At 37.5% G+C, this 16,089-nt stretch overlaps 1 protein-coding gene across 1 annotated transcript in view; it reads right to left on the bottom strand.

Annotated features, from left to right (window-relative positions):
- The window catches only part of LOC139127426 (uncharacterized), an 88,689-nt gene that overhangs the window by 63,715 nt on the left and 8,885 nt on the right, over positions 1-16,089 (bottom strand). Inside the window, exons 2-4 of the mRNA XM_070693353.1 lie at positions 2,347-2,438; positions 595-1,853; positions 92-193 (exon numbers count right to left, since the gene is read on the bottom strand). Of these exons, the coding sequence (XP_070549454.1) occupies positions 92-193; positions 595-1,853; positions 2,347-2,381 (1,396 nt within the window). The 5' untranslated portion in view covers positions 2,382-2,438. The remainder of the gene's footprint in view (positions 1-91; positions 194-594; positions 1,854-2,346; positions 2,439-16,089) is intronic.

Here is a 16,089-nt window from a genome sequence, read left to right as displayed (position 1 = left end):
AACGATCGGATAAATAGAAGAAAAATGCGTTTGCTGAGTTGGACTAATACCAAGTACAAATATTATTTCTGAAACCAGCGAGGATACATACCATTTTCTAGTTTCCGCCTCTTCGCCTCTGGCTCCAATTGCAAATTGCCAGAAGTGGCAGTATTTTGCGCTTCATCACTCTGCCTGCAAGCTGATAGCTGACCTGTGTTTAACACAAAACAGTGTTTCACGCGAATGTTACAAGAATACCGTATCAGTATGAGAATTCGTGCAAAACAATATGCTAAAGCAATAGTATGACGACTGGGTGTTGAATGGAAGAACCTCATTAAATGAGTGGAACTGGATACAAATTTCATATATGATTTTGTTGATGGTAAATGGACATTGTTTTAACAACGGAATGGTTTGGAATAAAAGAGTAAAAGTGACAGTCACAGTTTATATGCTTGCTAACCTCGGTGTAATTGCCTCAAAGGTTACGATTTTCCTGTGTGTTAAAATGTCCAGTGTCACACAGCTTGTATTGTATATTTAAGTTGTCATTTTTGTCAGTGAAACTTAATTTGTTTCCGTTATTGATAAATAAGAACGGTTACTCACCTTGTCCGACAGTAGATTTCTCAAATGGATTGGTTAGTTTCAAATCCTCGTGCTTATATATAAGATCTTTTAACATCGATTTCATTTGATTGGACACTTCGTTCGCTTTTAACTCCATGTCATCTCTCATTGTTGAAGCTCTCTTATGATACGCAGGATAATATGTCATAACGTCTATTATCTTATCACCAAGAATGGTGTGGCTACCTTTCATATCGACAACTATATCATCAGGGTCTGTTTCGGGCAAATATCCCATAATGGCCTTGTGACTCGGAGAATATAGTGGTACAAGAAGTGGAGTTCCGGTCGCGATTGTAGAGAGTGATAAGTTCACCGAGTTGGTGGAAGATGGAGGAACAAGTAATAAATGCGATTGCTTCAGCAAAGTGATGGCTTCAGAAGCATCTAATGACTTATATATAATTTGGAGATGAGGATGCGGGTCAAGACTGCTTTTAATGACGCCCTCGCTGCCTTTAGGTACTGAAACAATTGTCCACTTTGGAGGTTCCCTCTTCATTTTATGGAAAGAATCGGCAACGTAATTCATAGCTTTTGCTAATGTAGATTCGCTTGATAACTCTGAGATATCATGGGCGTCAACGAACGTCAAAATATGAAAGTTTCCACTCGTAGGATCTTTACATCTACGTTTAATTTTGAAAAGTTCATTATCAGGGGTAAGCATTAAGGAAAGGTGATTTACGGCCATCTCTAAACTGTCGTAAGAATCAAAATGGTTAAATATTTCAGAGCCAATCGAAAACACGGCTTTTGCCTCCTTGGTAGTCTCTGCAAGTGATTTTTTCCAAGCTTTGAACCATGTTTTATTGTATCCTAGAATGTTTAAAGGAGTATCAAGCTTATACGGATTGACAAGATAGAACGACGCATCGGGAAACGTTTTATTTCGAATCGCAGAAGCTTGAAATGATGTCACCATACTAAAACCAAAAACCATTTTCACTCTCTCAACTTTGTTGATTTCGGGGAAGTATGTGTCATGATTGTGAAGCCAGCTAATACTTTCTTCTTCAAGACGATATAAATCGGGAGGGTCCGGATAAATAAGATTGACGTCAAATTCGCGAAATTCATTTTGGTCATTATCACTCACTTTGAAGGCAGTGCAATATATCGCTAACCCTATTGAATGTAAGAAATAAATTAGTTGTCGAATAGCAGCAGCCACACCACCGGTGATTGGCCAGCCTAGGTACGAGCAGACAACCAATGCAGCTGGACGTTCTTTGTCACTGAAATATATAAATACACAAATCAGCTATTATGTAAAATTATGACATCTTACTGTGGTGATATAGGATAAGCTAAACGTATAATCCACGATTTATGGATTCAGCAGAAAATAGACACACCGCTAAGACTCAATCGTTGTCGTTAATCCTTAAATGAATTATTGGACCTAACCACTAGTGTAGCTGATTTGCATGTTGTTTATTGAACCTTGTTTACAGAAAAGACTAGAACATCTTCAATGAAATAAGAATCAACGGAGAAAGTCGATGAGGTAAAGTTTTAATTTTTCTGATATCGTATAGGTAAATGTATATGGTAAATGTCCCTCGTGTGCCATTCTAGCCCATTACATTTAAGCTATAGAATTATAGGCATTCGATTACAAACTAATTAAACTTCAATTATATTAAATTTAAAGTCGAACGGACAAATTCCATCACAGTTCAATCATAGCAATCATGAAGAGTATAAGCAATGTATGACTGCACTCACCCAGTAACTTGACTATCTCTGCCTTTCGAAGACATGTTGCGCTATCTTCAATGAAATCACCGTAAAGAGACTTTCAACCCAGTCACAGCAATCTAAATAATATTATTCGTCAAATAACATAATGTCAGTGTTCGTGTCGCAGAAAATGTTTCATTTTTTTACTGGAGAGTAACTAAAAATCTCCAGATGAATTTCATTTCCGTGATCTTCATTTGCATCTACTCTACATTATAGCATTCGTGTTGAAATATTTGATAAATTATTAATAAATGAATAACTTTTAGCAAATACTTCCCAGGTAGACACAGTCCTTTATGGAAATGACCCAGAGGAATTTGTCTTTGCTATGTACTTTCGGAAGCAAATCAGACAAATCTACTTGATAAAATCAGTCTAAATCCGCATGCCAAATAGTCATCTTTAAAATTTCTTGAAAAAACACAGTAATTAATATCGTGGGCATTGGCAAACATAGCTTTTCCAGTAAAATGTTTCGTCTCCGATTGGCTAATTTGCTTCTTATTAGATTATTATATACAACACAATGATCACCCATCTCTGATGCATCTTTACATTGCACGAAATACTAGGTCAGCACAAGCAAAGCTTCCAGTATTGGTACAAAAAGGCAACATAATACAAGCAAACAGATGCAGACACATGTTCATCTGGGGAGAAAGTCTCACAGGAAGTGGTCATAACATCTTGTCAATATAGATATAGTGGAGTTTAAAACAGAGACTAATTACTAGACGAAATGAAAAGGCACTATATGTGTTTGTGAATGAGAGGGATTTTTCCCATTTTCAGTTCTTCAAAAACATATGTTATGCTTTAAAACTTTTAAGTAACTGTATCTGTAGTGTAGGCGTGAAACGCAAGAGTATCAAAAAACATTATGTCAGTGTTCGTGTCGCAGAAAATGTTTCAATTTTTTCCGGAGAGTAACACGCAAGAGGCACCGTGGACCAGTGGTTAGGGCAACGGACTCACTATCAGAGGATGGTGGGTTCGAGACCCGGGTAGGTCCAGAGTAATGGACTCACTGTCGGAGGACGGTGAGTTCAAGACTCTTGCACGATGTTGCGCCCCTGAGCAAGGCACTTTACTCCTCATTGCTCCATCGGGGGTTAATGGGTTATGCGTACCTCATCCTGTAATTGGGCTAACGCCCGTTGTATGATGGACTGATTAAAAAACAAAACAAACAAAAACACAATGATTACTCAGTTAAATCGGCTAGGCTAACTGAGAGATCTATGAACTTGTTAGATGATACCATCATTAAATAGGTTTAGTGTTTGCATTTAAGTCTAAGATCATTTTGGCGTTATACGTCGGTCTTTTAGTCTGTCAAGTCAGTTGACTGATGGTTCATTTGACACGAGTTCGTTGACCCATTGGATGCGCTGGCTGCATAAGTTTAGCTCACGGCCATCACAGTGCAGAGGGGTTCGACACGATCTCAGATATTTGCAGTGTATGTGCTTACTTTACCGTACTGCCGATAAAATGACGCCGTCACTGAGTCATTCAGACCATAAGCAACAGTTCCCAGGAAAAAAAGCTTACTTTCTGAGAGAATGACTGATCATATAAGTATTGGTGTTTAGACATGCTGCTACCACACACCATGTCTCATAGCATAAGAGAGTTCATGAATTCAAAATATCCCACAGACTCTCTGTTTCGTAAACAAAACAATTGAGACTCAACCTGCTCTTACATAATATATGCCCTCAATGTTCAATGGTATTTAATTACATGGCATATTGATAAAGTGCTTCAAAATCAAGAAATACTTTATACCCATCACAGATACATCACAATACTTCACATGTAAAAGTGAAAACATTATAAGGGCGACAACGTAAGTTTTGACGACAATTAGCTAAGGGGATAACTGTTTTACACCTGAGTACGTTTAGTAAAGTTCCTTAATTGTTTTTCTGCGATGGAATTAATACTGAAAAATCCATAATACTAAACAGAGGTTCAAAAGGTATGTTTCCAGGAGCGTACACGTGACTGCTTCTCTAGACCATTTGCAATGTTGTATTCAAAGACATAGTTGTATTAGATGGAGAATTAAAACACTGCTTGCTCTTGATCAATCGTCTGCAGTTATCATTTCCATCGACGATAGAAGGGGAGTAAGTGATGGATTATGCAATGAGGGCTAATTTCAGTGGAGAATTCACTTCAGAGTCAAAGTGCCTCTCTTTTTATTGAAGCAAGTCTATTGGATAAAGAAATGAGGTGCACAATGCTATCCTCGAACAGTTTGGTTTGGTCTCGGTCGCAACGATTATGGACATTTATCAATGTCCGTGAAATCCATTCGCATCTCTTGATCGTACATCATTATTATCTAACTATTGTGTTCTGAGCATGTTTATAAGCGTAATTGCATAGCTGCCTATGGTTAGGGCCAAATAAATTAGTCTGGTTTAGTCCACTCGTTGAGCATGGCTAGAGTAGCAGATCAGATCCGCTTTAGAAATTCATACCTGCACTTGCATTTTGCGTACGTAAACTTTGTAATGTCCTAAGATTGACAATTTGGCGTAAGCTTAACAGTTGCACATCTTCAACAAAGTGTCTCTAACAAGGGAATGAAAATATACGAGGCTGTCTCGGTCATCAATCATCAATATCTGATATAAATATTTCCTAGCATAATTTAATTTTACATATGTTGTTTCATTACTATCATAACATTAGAAAGAAGCTTCTTGAACTGTCATAACATTTAAAGGAGCTGGAACTGACAGCGATGATAATGTAGAACCTGAGCTTGTTTATTGAATACGAAACAATGGCAACACCAGTCTGTTAGTCTGCCTGTGAGCGCAGCTGCGTGAGTCGGTGTCCGAGCTAGAGTGCATGTCTACACCTATAGTTTGTCAGTTCATTTACATATTATCTTGGCTATGTCGGATACCGACTCCATAAAGAATGCAATAAGATGATATACAATACTTTGATTTCCACCAACATCAGAAAAGATACAAAAGTACAACTTATTACTTGCCTCTGCGTGGCATACTACAATTATTTTGTTTCAAACCAACGTCATGAATAAATTAACACGATAATAACAGCTCAATATTATTAGTGGTTGAAATACAATAGAACATAGCGGCAGGACGCGGAATACCTCGATGAGAAATATAGGTTACTGGGTACTGGGTGAATTTTTTAAATATGTAGACGAGTAAGACCATGTTTATCGATACCGTGCTGGTGCCAGTACTGTTAGAGTCCAAATCGAGAGGTATTGCGCGGGATTTATCGTGGCCATGGATGCTAATGTATCGAGAGTGCGAAATATTAATATCCTTTGCGTCAAATTGGAAGATTATGATATCACTATCAAATACTTTAGGCAACGGATGGACATCGTTATACTGCAAATGCTTGTTTCCCTTCGTTTTAACACAGAATCTTCGTTGAATTGTTTCATTTTTCAATGATACGAGCATTATTCAAATGGCATGTAGTTCATAAAATAATGACAGTCACATTACTTCTATGCAGAACAACAACAATAATGATTATACCGATCCGTTGGACTCTCAACAATCTGAGTGATGGTGGTAAAGTTCATATAATAATTATCAACACTTTGTGTATGGTATAGTTAGGCTGAACCAGATGTGTAATCTTAATACTGTGTACAAACTCGTTTAAAGAAAACACTTCATAGTGTGTGTATCACACCAATGTGAATACATAGTACTTGTTGTGCAGCAAAAATGGAGTGAGAACATCACTTCACGACATTGTCCACCTTTAAATTTATTAGCTCCGCTGTCAGCGACGCGGAGCTTATCAAATAGGTTGATTTTCCGTCGTCGTCCGTCGTCGTCCGTCGTCGTCGTCGTCCGTCGTCCGTCGTCCGTCAACAATTGCCTTCTCCTCTGAAACCGCAAGTCCAATTGCATTGAAATTTTATATGCAGTTCACTTGGGGTGACCTCACTTAAGTTTGTTCAAATCGTGGTGAAATTTGCATATGTGTATTTTTGGGGCATTTTTCGGTGATTTTGGTAAAAAAATCTTCTTCTCTGAAACCGCTTGTCCGATTGCTTTGAAATTTGATATGCAGTTTACTTAGGGTGACTTCAGTCAGATTTGTTCAAATTTTGGTGAAATTTGCATATTTGTATTTTTAAGGCAATTTTTGTCATTTTCGGTAAAAATATCTTAAAAATCTTCTTCTTCAAAACTACCAGTCAGATAGCTTTGATATTAAATACATATGTCCCTAGGGATGATCTATTTCAGATTTGTTCAAATTGTGCAGAAATATGCAAATTTGCATTTTTAAGACAATTTTTGCCATTTTTAGTCAAAAAATGTATTTCTCAAAAAGTACTGGTCTGATAGTTTTGAAATTTGGTATACAGGTTTCTATAGATGCACTAAGTAATATATATTGAGGGGCGCTGTTCTGCTTTCATAGCGTGAGCCACGCTTTTTTATGGCTCCCGCCTTTTGCTAGCAAAACCAAGGCTAATGGGAGATATAACGTCGAAAAGTAGTCTGGTGATAAGTTTTACTTTGTTGGTCTGCATGCTGTATTACTTCTGATGCATTAACGCCGAAAGAGAAAACGAAATCTTCGAAAAGTGTGAGTGGCACGAGCAGTAACGGTGGTGTGACACCAAAACTTGGGAAGATGGCCGCAGCAGGTGAGACTTTAACAATGGAACACGAGGCAAGTCCACAGGATTCGGATACCAATATTAACGAACAAGCCAAAGATACGACGACTTCGAACCTGTCGCTTCAGGAAGTATTTACAAAATTAATGGAGAAAATGGACACAATAAGTGCCGCAGTCAAGACAGAAAACAAGATTTGAAGAAGAGTCTCTCGCACCTGGACGATACGGTCACAGGACATGATATGAAAATTCTGGCTCTTGAAAATGAGGTGACGCTAGCAAAGAGGAAATTCGACAGTTGAAAGATAGAATGAAAGACTCAGATTAATATCATCGACGATATACAGTGGAGATTCATGGGCTACACATTGAAAATGAAATTTTGAAAACGTTAGTGTCGAAATTTGTAAAATAGCCCAGTCCAATGGCGTCAACGTGTCGGTAAATGATATCGATAACTGTCATCCTACCACGCTCAAGTCAAGGATTGCCGATACATCTGGTTAAGTTTAAATCCAGTCACCTTGCAAACAAGTTGTACGTCGCAAGAGCTAAATTACATCGGGTTAGGAACGAAGAGATTGGAATTTCCCCACAATCGCAACGAATATATATGAATGAAAACTTGACGAAAGAAAATGCTGGGATTTTCCACAGAGCTAGAAAGTTGGGAAAACTGCAGAAGTGGCACAGTGTGTGGACTAAATTTGGAACAACTTTTGTGAAGAAGTCAAAGGATGGTAGAACTGTCAAATTTATTGAACTGAATGTGTAAAAAGGAGATTACTAGCCGAGTTTTGGCCTTTGTATTAATCTGCTTATTCCAGGCTACATTGACCTAGAGTTGTGATTTTGGCCTGCGCCATTTTGGTTCTCTTTTTGTTTTTTGTGTTCCTTTTTTTCTTTTCTTTGGCCTAAGTTTTTCTCTCTTGTTGTTTCCTTGCCCCCAGGCCTGTTTTTTGCTTTTTTTTGAACTGTTGTGGCTTCTTTTGCGCCCGCCTCCTTTTTTTGCGTTTTCAAGTTTTTCTACCTTTTTTCGTGGTTGTTTTTTCTTTTCCGGCTGTGTTCTTTCGTTGTGTTTTTTTCTTTTTGCTGTTGTCATTGGCTTTATTTTTAGTTATGATACTCGCACCAGTAGCTTATAATTTTTTGTTCTTCTTGATGTATTTTCAAGATCATAGAAATTACTCTCAGTACGTCTGTATTTCACCTGCCGTAACGTTAAAATGAGTCAGAATTTCAATATAATTTCTATGAATGTGCGAGGTCTGCCTGACTCGTACAAAAGAAGGGACGTTATGAACTGGTTGCGCAAAACAGATGCTTGCATTTATTGTTTGCAAGAAACCCATTGTTCTGCAAATGATCTCACTAGTTGGCGATTAGAGTGGGGCGCGCCTGTTTTTTCTACTGCAAGCGATAGCAATAGCAAAGGAGTAACTGTGCTTTTCAAAAATAATTTTGAGTTCAAGTTACATTCTGAGCAGGGTGATCCAAACGGTCGCTATTTCCTTTTAGATTTGACCGTAGAAAAAATTCGCTTCACTCTTGTTTGTTTACATTGCCCTCATATTGTTAACAAAGAAATTTATTTTCAATTGTAGATTTAAAGGAATATTACCGAATTTATACGGACTGATTTTCTTCCTTAATTACATTCGTAAGGTAGATAAATACCAAGCAAGGGTGATGGGAAATGAGACTCATGACAAATACTGGAATTTCCTTAAAGCTTTCTGCGAGTGAATTCTTGCGTTTATTTAGTTATGTATTTATAGCTTTTTTTGCTGATGACAAAAATTGAATGAAAAAAATGTTAAAAAAAGTAATATATATTGAATTTCTGATGAAATCTGTAATTTTGTATTTTTGGAGCAATTTTTGCCATTTTTGGTCAAAAAATGTGTATTTCCAAAACTGCTCATCTGATAGCTTTGACATTTGGTGTACAGGTTCCTACAGGTCAACTAATGATATTTATTGAAATTATGATGAAATCTGCAATTTTATAATTTTGGGGCAATTTTTCCCATTTTTGGTCAAATGTGTATTTCCAAAACTACTCATCTGATAGCTTTGCAATTTGGTATACAAGTTCCTACAGATCACCTTTATGATATTTATTGAAATTATGATGAAATCTGCAATTTTGTAATTTTGGGGCAATTTTTGCCATTTTTGGTCAAAAAATGTGTTTCTCAAAAAGTACTGGTCTGATAGCTTTGAAATTTGGTAAACAGGTTTCTACAGATGAGCTAAGTAATATATATTGAATTTCTGATGAAATCTGTAATTTTGTATTTTTGGGGCAATTTTTGCCATTTTTGGTCAAAAAATGTGTATTTCCAAAATTACTCATCTGATAGCTTTGAAATTTGGTATACAGGTTTCTATAGATGAACTAAATGATATTTATTGAAATAATGATGAAATCTGCAATTTTGAATTTTTGGGGCAATTTTTTCCATTTTTGGTCAAAAAATGTGTTTCTCAAAAAGTACTGGTCTAACAGCTTTGAAATTTGGTATACAGGTTTCTATAGATGAACTAAATTTGATCTTTTGAAATTATGATGAAATCTGCAATTTTTTTTTTTTGGGGGGGGGGGCAATGTTGCCATTTTTGGTCAGAAAATTTCATTCTCAAAAAACTACTCATAGCTTTGGTTGACATGTTCTTAGGGATGATCCGATGTGATATATTCAAAGTATGATGAAATTGTGTATTTTTGCAGCTTATTTTAGCCATTTTTTTCTGGCCATTGCATTGAGCTATCAAAGATTTCCACCTTCTTCATCAACATGTGTCAAAAATAGTTATTCTCTACGTAAACACAGTGGAGCTATATCGGCCGCTAGGTCGCTTCATTTACTGGACATTAACTGATCATCTACAAGGCACCATTTATTATTCCATGTGTATGACAAACAATCATCCGACTTAGTGTTCTTTAAGGTAGAACGCACCTCGGGGACAGAAATTCAGGCCTTCAAATTTTATCACTTTTCTTCTGACCTACCACTTGTGGGGGCTCATTTTGAAGCTCTTGGCGAAAGAAAGTTTTCACCGTCTTAGTTTTTCGAAAATCGAAAATTTTATTTTTTCTCATAGAGTTAACACAGGGATGGCGGCCATTTTGGATTTCAAATATCGAGAAATCACAAGTTATTTGTCTCTCTAGTACCAAAGTTTGCACGGTGACCCCTGATTTTTATTCTTGCTTTGGTAAGAGAATGGTTGAAAGTTTCACTGAGGAAAGTTTGAGCAAAAGTTTAAGTCTTTCACTTTCGAGGTGCATATTACCTTAAGATAATGATTAACTATTTTACCCGCTCTGTATTAACACGGTTGTGTTTGTGGCTCCATATGTTTGCCGATCTTTTATGTCTACGGTACGGCTCTATGATCTTTTGATCAGAGTCAGATCATAAATATTGTAAGTAACAGTAAGGTGATGAGGATCAATACAAATAATTATCATGTGGGTTGTTCTGCAAGCAAGGCTGTCAAAAATTCAATCTATGATGCTAGTCCCTATTCAAACCTTAGCACGCTTCATCAACTTAACGTATTTGGTGTCGTAACGTGTTAAATATGAACAACAAATCGACTGGTTTGACATTTCAAAGAGGTCAGTGTAGGGTCGTAGATAATTAAAACATGCGCCAGGTGAAAGCAAATTCGGCCTGAACACCCCCCTCCTTCTTATAAAGTTTGGAAGTTCGAAAATTCAACCGAGCATCATTCTTTATCAGCATACCTACAATCTGTAATTACGTCGCTATGAATTAACACATACGCTACCACCTCCCCGGCATACCCCATCTTAAATCAATCTTTGTTCAGCGCCAACTCAACAAAGACTCAACCAATAGAATTAAATGGTAGTTATAGTACGAGTACGAGGAGGTTTACTAGGAATAGCGGACACTTTTGGGGTCACAGTCTGGTAAAAGTCAGAGGCGCGCAGCGCCGAGGACTTTTACCTGACTGAGACCCCAAAAGTGTCGGCTATTCCTAGTAAACCTCCGACTACGAGGACTATAACCAATTTATACTGCGATTTTGACGAGTTTTCAGCGACATTTTCGGAAAGCCGACATTCTTGAAAATTATGTACGTGTTTCTGAAGTTACGTAAGTCTTTCACATCACAATGTATACTCACGGGGCAAATTCAAGTGCCAAACAATGCAGCTGAAATCTGAAATCATTTGCATATTTATTCATAATTAAACTGACAAACAGATGCCGAATAGAAAACAACGAACTATCAGGTAGATGATTGGGTAAGTTTTATTATTCAAATTCGCAGGTGCAGCTCTACCACGTGCACTCATGCTTCGATTTCATCCCGTTTCTTGTCGGCAGACCTAGTCACCGCACGTTTTCTTTGTGCTGAGCGTTTGTGTCACCAGTGCGATGGCAGTCCATGATTCTGAATCTGAATTCTGAATCTAATCTAATTGACTTGGATTTGGAATGTTGTTTGTCAAAGATAGATGTGGACGACGCTGAAGATTTCAAACTAATGAATATCCAGAAAGAATTTCGCTTTCCGCCTCCAGTTGACAATGGAACGAACGGTCCACAAATACCAACAAGAGCGTATTCCGAAAGCTACTCGTAAAGCTACGAAATGGGGTGTTCCACGTGGACGAGCAACTGATCGCTGAACGGACAGGCCATTGGAGCTCGGCAATACGAAACTACAAACGGACCAGTGATGATCTAATTAAATCTGTGTTGGATGCCTTGCAACCTCCCAAATCGAAGTTGATGAAATCGGATTATACCGAAACATCGTCCAGCCAAGGTATTAATGTAAGTGCTGAACTGAAAGACGTACGATCCAGCACTGCCACTATTAGTAAAGCACCAGACTCAAACGATGAACAATCTGTCATCAAGACTGACACTAAATCAGCCGACTCGTTTGTCACAATGAATATCGTGAAAGGGGATGTGAAATTTGAAGTAAAATTTTTAAATATTGTAAAATTTTGTAGTTTGAAAATACTTTTGTCACATGTGTTTCTGTATGTGCATTTTTCATATGAAAGTGAACTCATCTGTTACCATAATGAATATGTAATTTTTTTAATTGTATTAGTTAACCGTTTGCGGACTTTTCTTTTGTATTGGTTTACCAGCAGAGTACAGTTTCTTTGTCTAAAAGAGTACCCGTTTACCAGTTATTTGTACACTTCTTTTGTTTAAAACAGTACCCCATTAACTGGAATGCATAATTAATTAGTATGCTTCTTGATAAACTGTCCGCTATGGAAACTAAGCAGTCGAGTTGAAACAATGGACACGAGACAAAGAGTAGTATAAATGTATTGAAACAGTGTATCCAAAATGATTGTTACGCAAGTTTTATACGTACACTGAAGCGCATGTATATCAAAAGAATCCTGGTGCTATGCCAGTGCCGCCCAACCTGGCCTTGTACACGCCAAACAACAAATACAACCCTCTCCCACACACCCGAAGTACAGGAGTTGCGTTAAATGTGCGCGTGTTTTTACCCACGGTCCCTAAATGTCGCTATATACTTACATTTTAGAGGCAAAAATATCGATATCAAGTGATCTAAGCTGCTGCTAGAGTTTGACACTGATGCTTCATCAGTCAAATATACCGAACCAACAAATTTGAGTTCATGGACTCCTCCATTGCTTTGAATGCTTGCAATGGGTGAGCGCTGTCATCACATGCACTTGGAACCCTATGCTGCTGTGTAATTACCTCAGACTGTACAGTTAGTAAATGTTTACAAACCGTCATGATGGTGACTTAATTGAGGGTAAGATGCCCCCTCTATGTTGTGCGCACATTGATTTAGACGGCCGTAAGAGTGAACCCCCTTTGCAAATGTCAACTTTCAAATATTGGGCAAGTCTGAACATGCTTTTCTTCAAAACCTCAAAGGCACAGGAAACATTTACAAGCACATGTAAACGTGAGTATATAGGTACCAAAAGTTGGCTAATTTTAAGGTGAAATATGTTGGAATCCACTGGGAGGAACAAAACAGGAAATGTTGCAAACTCTTACATACAATACTTCACACTTTGAACGAAGCTGTCGAAAGGAACCTCGGCGCGTTGACTCCTGCATTATTGCAGAGCATGCAAAGAACGTTGACTAGAACTGCCAGCTTTTAGACCTATATCAATGTATGTCAAAGTTGACGGTGCCTGGCGATGCTAAGTGTTCTCAATAGGCTCCATTCATGAGGATCTGAAACACTGATAATACTTGTTTACTCCAAAGCTAGTCTAGCAGGTCTGACGTTTCATTCAATGGGTGATTTATGTAGGTCATCCAGGTTATCTGCAGCAGACCAGCGCAGTGGAGCAATCCACACCGTAACGTTTATTAGCTTTGTGCCGATCGTCTTTGGTGATTGCAGTATTTAAAGTGTCAGCAGGTCTTTGTCAGACGTGCCACATTTCAGAGTTATAAATTACTCGATGTAGAATGATACGTGAGCTAAATTCTCGAAAGATCATGCCTGGTTTAGTTTCTTAAACATATGTCCATACGTCGTGATAAGTAACGTTAATGTCTGGTTGAATTTGAAAAGAATTGAAATTACAACACATTAGTATCGTCACATGTTTATGATGCCTGAAGCGAAATTTGTAGCCAACACGGTGCCGTCCAGTTGAGTTTGAATAAATAATGTTCAACGTTCACAAGTGCAATCCATTCATCTTTTGCAATCCGAATTTCTGTGAAGGAACTGTTTCAAATATGTTTTCTACCAGTACATCTATCCTTCCACTTGAACAGTTTTTAATATAGAGCGTCATCGACGGTTGTATCCTATCGGGACGCAACATACTCGCATACTTATGAACGTTAACGTGTTTCAAGTACGAGTTACTCTTGTCCAAAGACTGCTTGATAAGGCAATTCATATTTATTCATTGTCAAAACAAATGAAATAAATGAAGTCTTGCGGAAAATTATTGCAACAACAACTTTTTAAAGATATAATAGGCGCAATGCCACCATTTTCTGTAATGTAACTCTGTGTATATTGTCATAAGTACAATGGCCTTCCAGTGACTCTAGAAGTATTTATGGTTCTTGAAAAAGGTGAAATACCAGCTCCTAAAAATTACTGTCATCACTACTGTTTTTGCACGAACATTTGAGGAGGGAATGACACCAAAGAGGGCATACTTCACATTTGACATATAAAAAAGTACATTTTTGTAGAGGGAAAGGCATTGTAAACTAATTTCTTAGTTTTTACAAAAAAAAATGTATGCGCAAAAATACAATATTACTTTAATAAATTACGCAGGTCTGAATCCATGGTGCAAGGACTTTACTCCAAGTATACCACTGTAAAGTGTGGAGCTCGCCCGATGAAGTGCAAGTTAAACTCAGTGTCATAAGCTGTCCTGCTTAAAGCGTGACTGCAAGTACTAATGGAGAATCTATAGCAAGACTGGACATCGAGGTTAATTTGCTTAGATCTTCTGGTTTTCACATGGAAAGAGGAACCAAAACAACGTCAGCAAAATATAGACATGGTACTGTTGCACGTCATGGAAATTATTTGAGAAAATTTTGGGAAGACTTAAGAATCGAAACATTAACTAATAAATCACAACACACCATTCATTGTTAAAGCCAGTATGAAAAGGAACGTCAAGGTCACTGTGATTTTACCAACAGTTTGTTCGATTTTGCCTGCTCACAAAATATTCAGCGAATTTCCGATCACAATCGAACTCACAACGTACGACACCAAGTTGTCTTAAATAACCGAACTAAGTTGTTATAGTTATTCTGACTGCGACCCCTCCACACGCTGTTTAGTTTGAAAAACAAACAGGCACGTACAAAACTGTGACGTCTACCACGATTCTTGAATGTGTTCAGTCTGCATCAGCATAAGTCACTTTATATTCTGTAAAGTTTCCAACCGAAACAAATCTTCTATAACTTTATATGATCTCATTATGTTTTATGTCGATCACATTGCTAAATTCTACTCCTTGTATAAAATCTTGCTAGAATGGGTTGCCCCTCTTATTTTTATCACAATATTAGCACATAATGTATTGATCGAGAACAACCGTGGACGTACGATAAAATGTATACATTAAGTGTTGCACTAGCAATAGTAATCGCTCAGAAAGCTTTATCTGTTCGTTCTTCTTTCAGCAAACTTATTCTTGGTCGTAAGGGTGTAATGATTATCATCTACCCTTATCACCTTTGATGAATAGTTATGGAGTCAAGGAACAGTCAAAAGTATGTCCAGTCGGTCAGATTACAGCGTACAAAGCAATGATGGAAAACACTTCGCCAGGTAGGCTTGCATTACAACTATGAACACTAACGATGGTTGCTTTGCATAAATTGGGTTGAAACCATTTCAAGGTCACTAGCTTTTACAGCATGCAAACATTGTCCATTAAATCAGATGAGTTTAAGTGTCAAGGATGTATGTGGTTTTCAGATCAACGTTTACCATCACTGGTAGAATTATCGAGTTTGATTATTTTCTTGAGCAAGTTGTAGGTATTTGACATCAGCCAGTATGCATACTGAGTAGTGGTCCGATTATCCGATATTGATATTTACGGTAATGATTAACGAGAAGTAACCTGCCGTCCATTGTAACTCAGTTGTGCTGCCTATTTGAATCGTGCCTGTCTATGTTTGACATGGCTTTAAATACTAAACTTAATCTATTGAACGTATATTTTTCATAATTGCCATAATTTATTTGCGGATATACTAAAAGATGAGTATGGTTAATGTAGAGAGATGAGGTTTTACCACAAATATTTATAGAAATAAAGATTGTCCTAATTTGAATATCGAGGCCTTCAGTGACTACAAATTAGTAATGAAAACACTGCCGAAATATTAGTGTTCACCAGAGTATAAACAAAACTTGAACTGTATTTTGGTAAAGTTTCAAAAAAGAAATTCCGTCGATACAAAGCATCACGTTTAACTCATCACTGTGCGTCAGCCGAATTATGTTTTGTCCGAATTCTTGTTTCTCCAACACCTGACATACTGTAAAATGACTCAG

The sequence above is a fragment of the Ptychodera flava genome, unplaced genomic scaffold, assembly GCF_041260155.1.
Source record: "Ptychodera flava strain L36383 unplaced genomic scaffold, AS_Pfla_20210202 Scaffold_31__1_contigs__length_3010019_pilon, whole genome shotgun sequence".
NCBI classification, from domain to species: Eukaryota; Metazoa; Hemichordata; class Enteropneusta; family Ptychoderidae; genus Ptychodera; species Ptychodera flava.
Note: the sequence above shows the minus strand (reverse complement) of the source record. Positions and strands in the feature narration are given on the sequence as shown.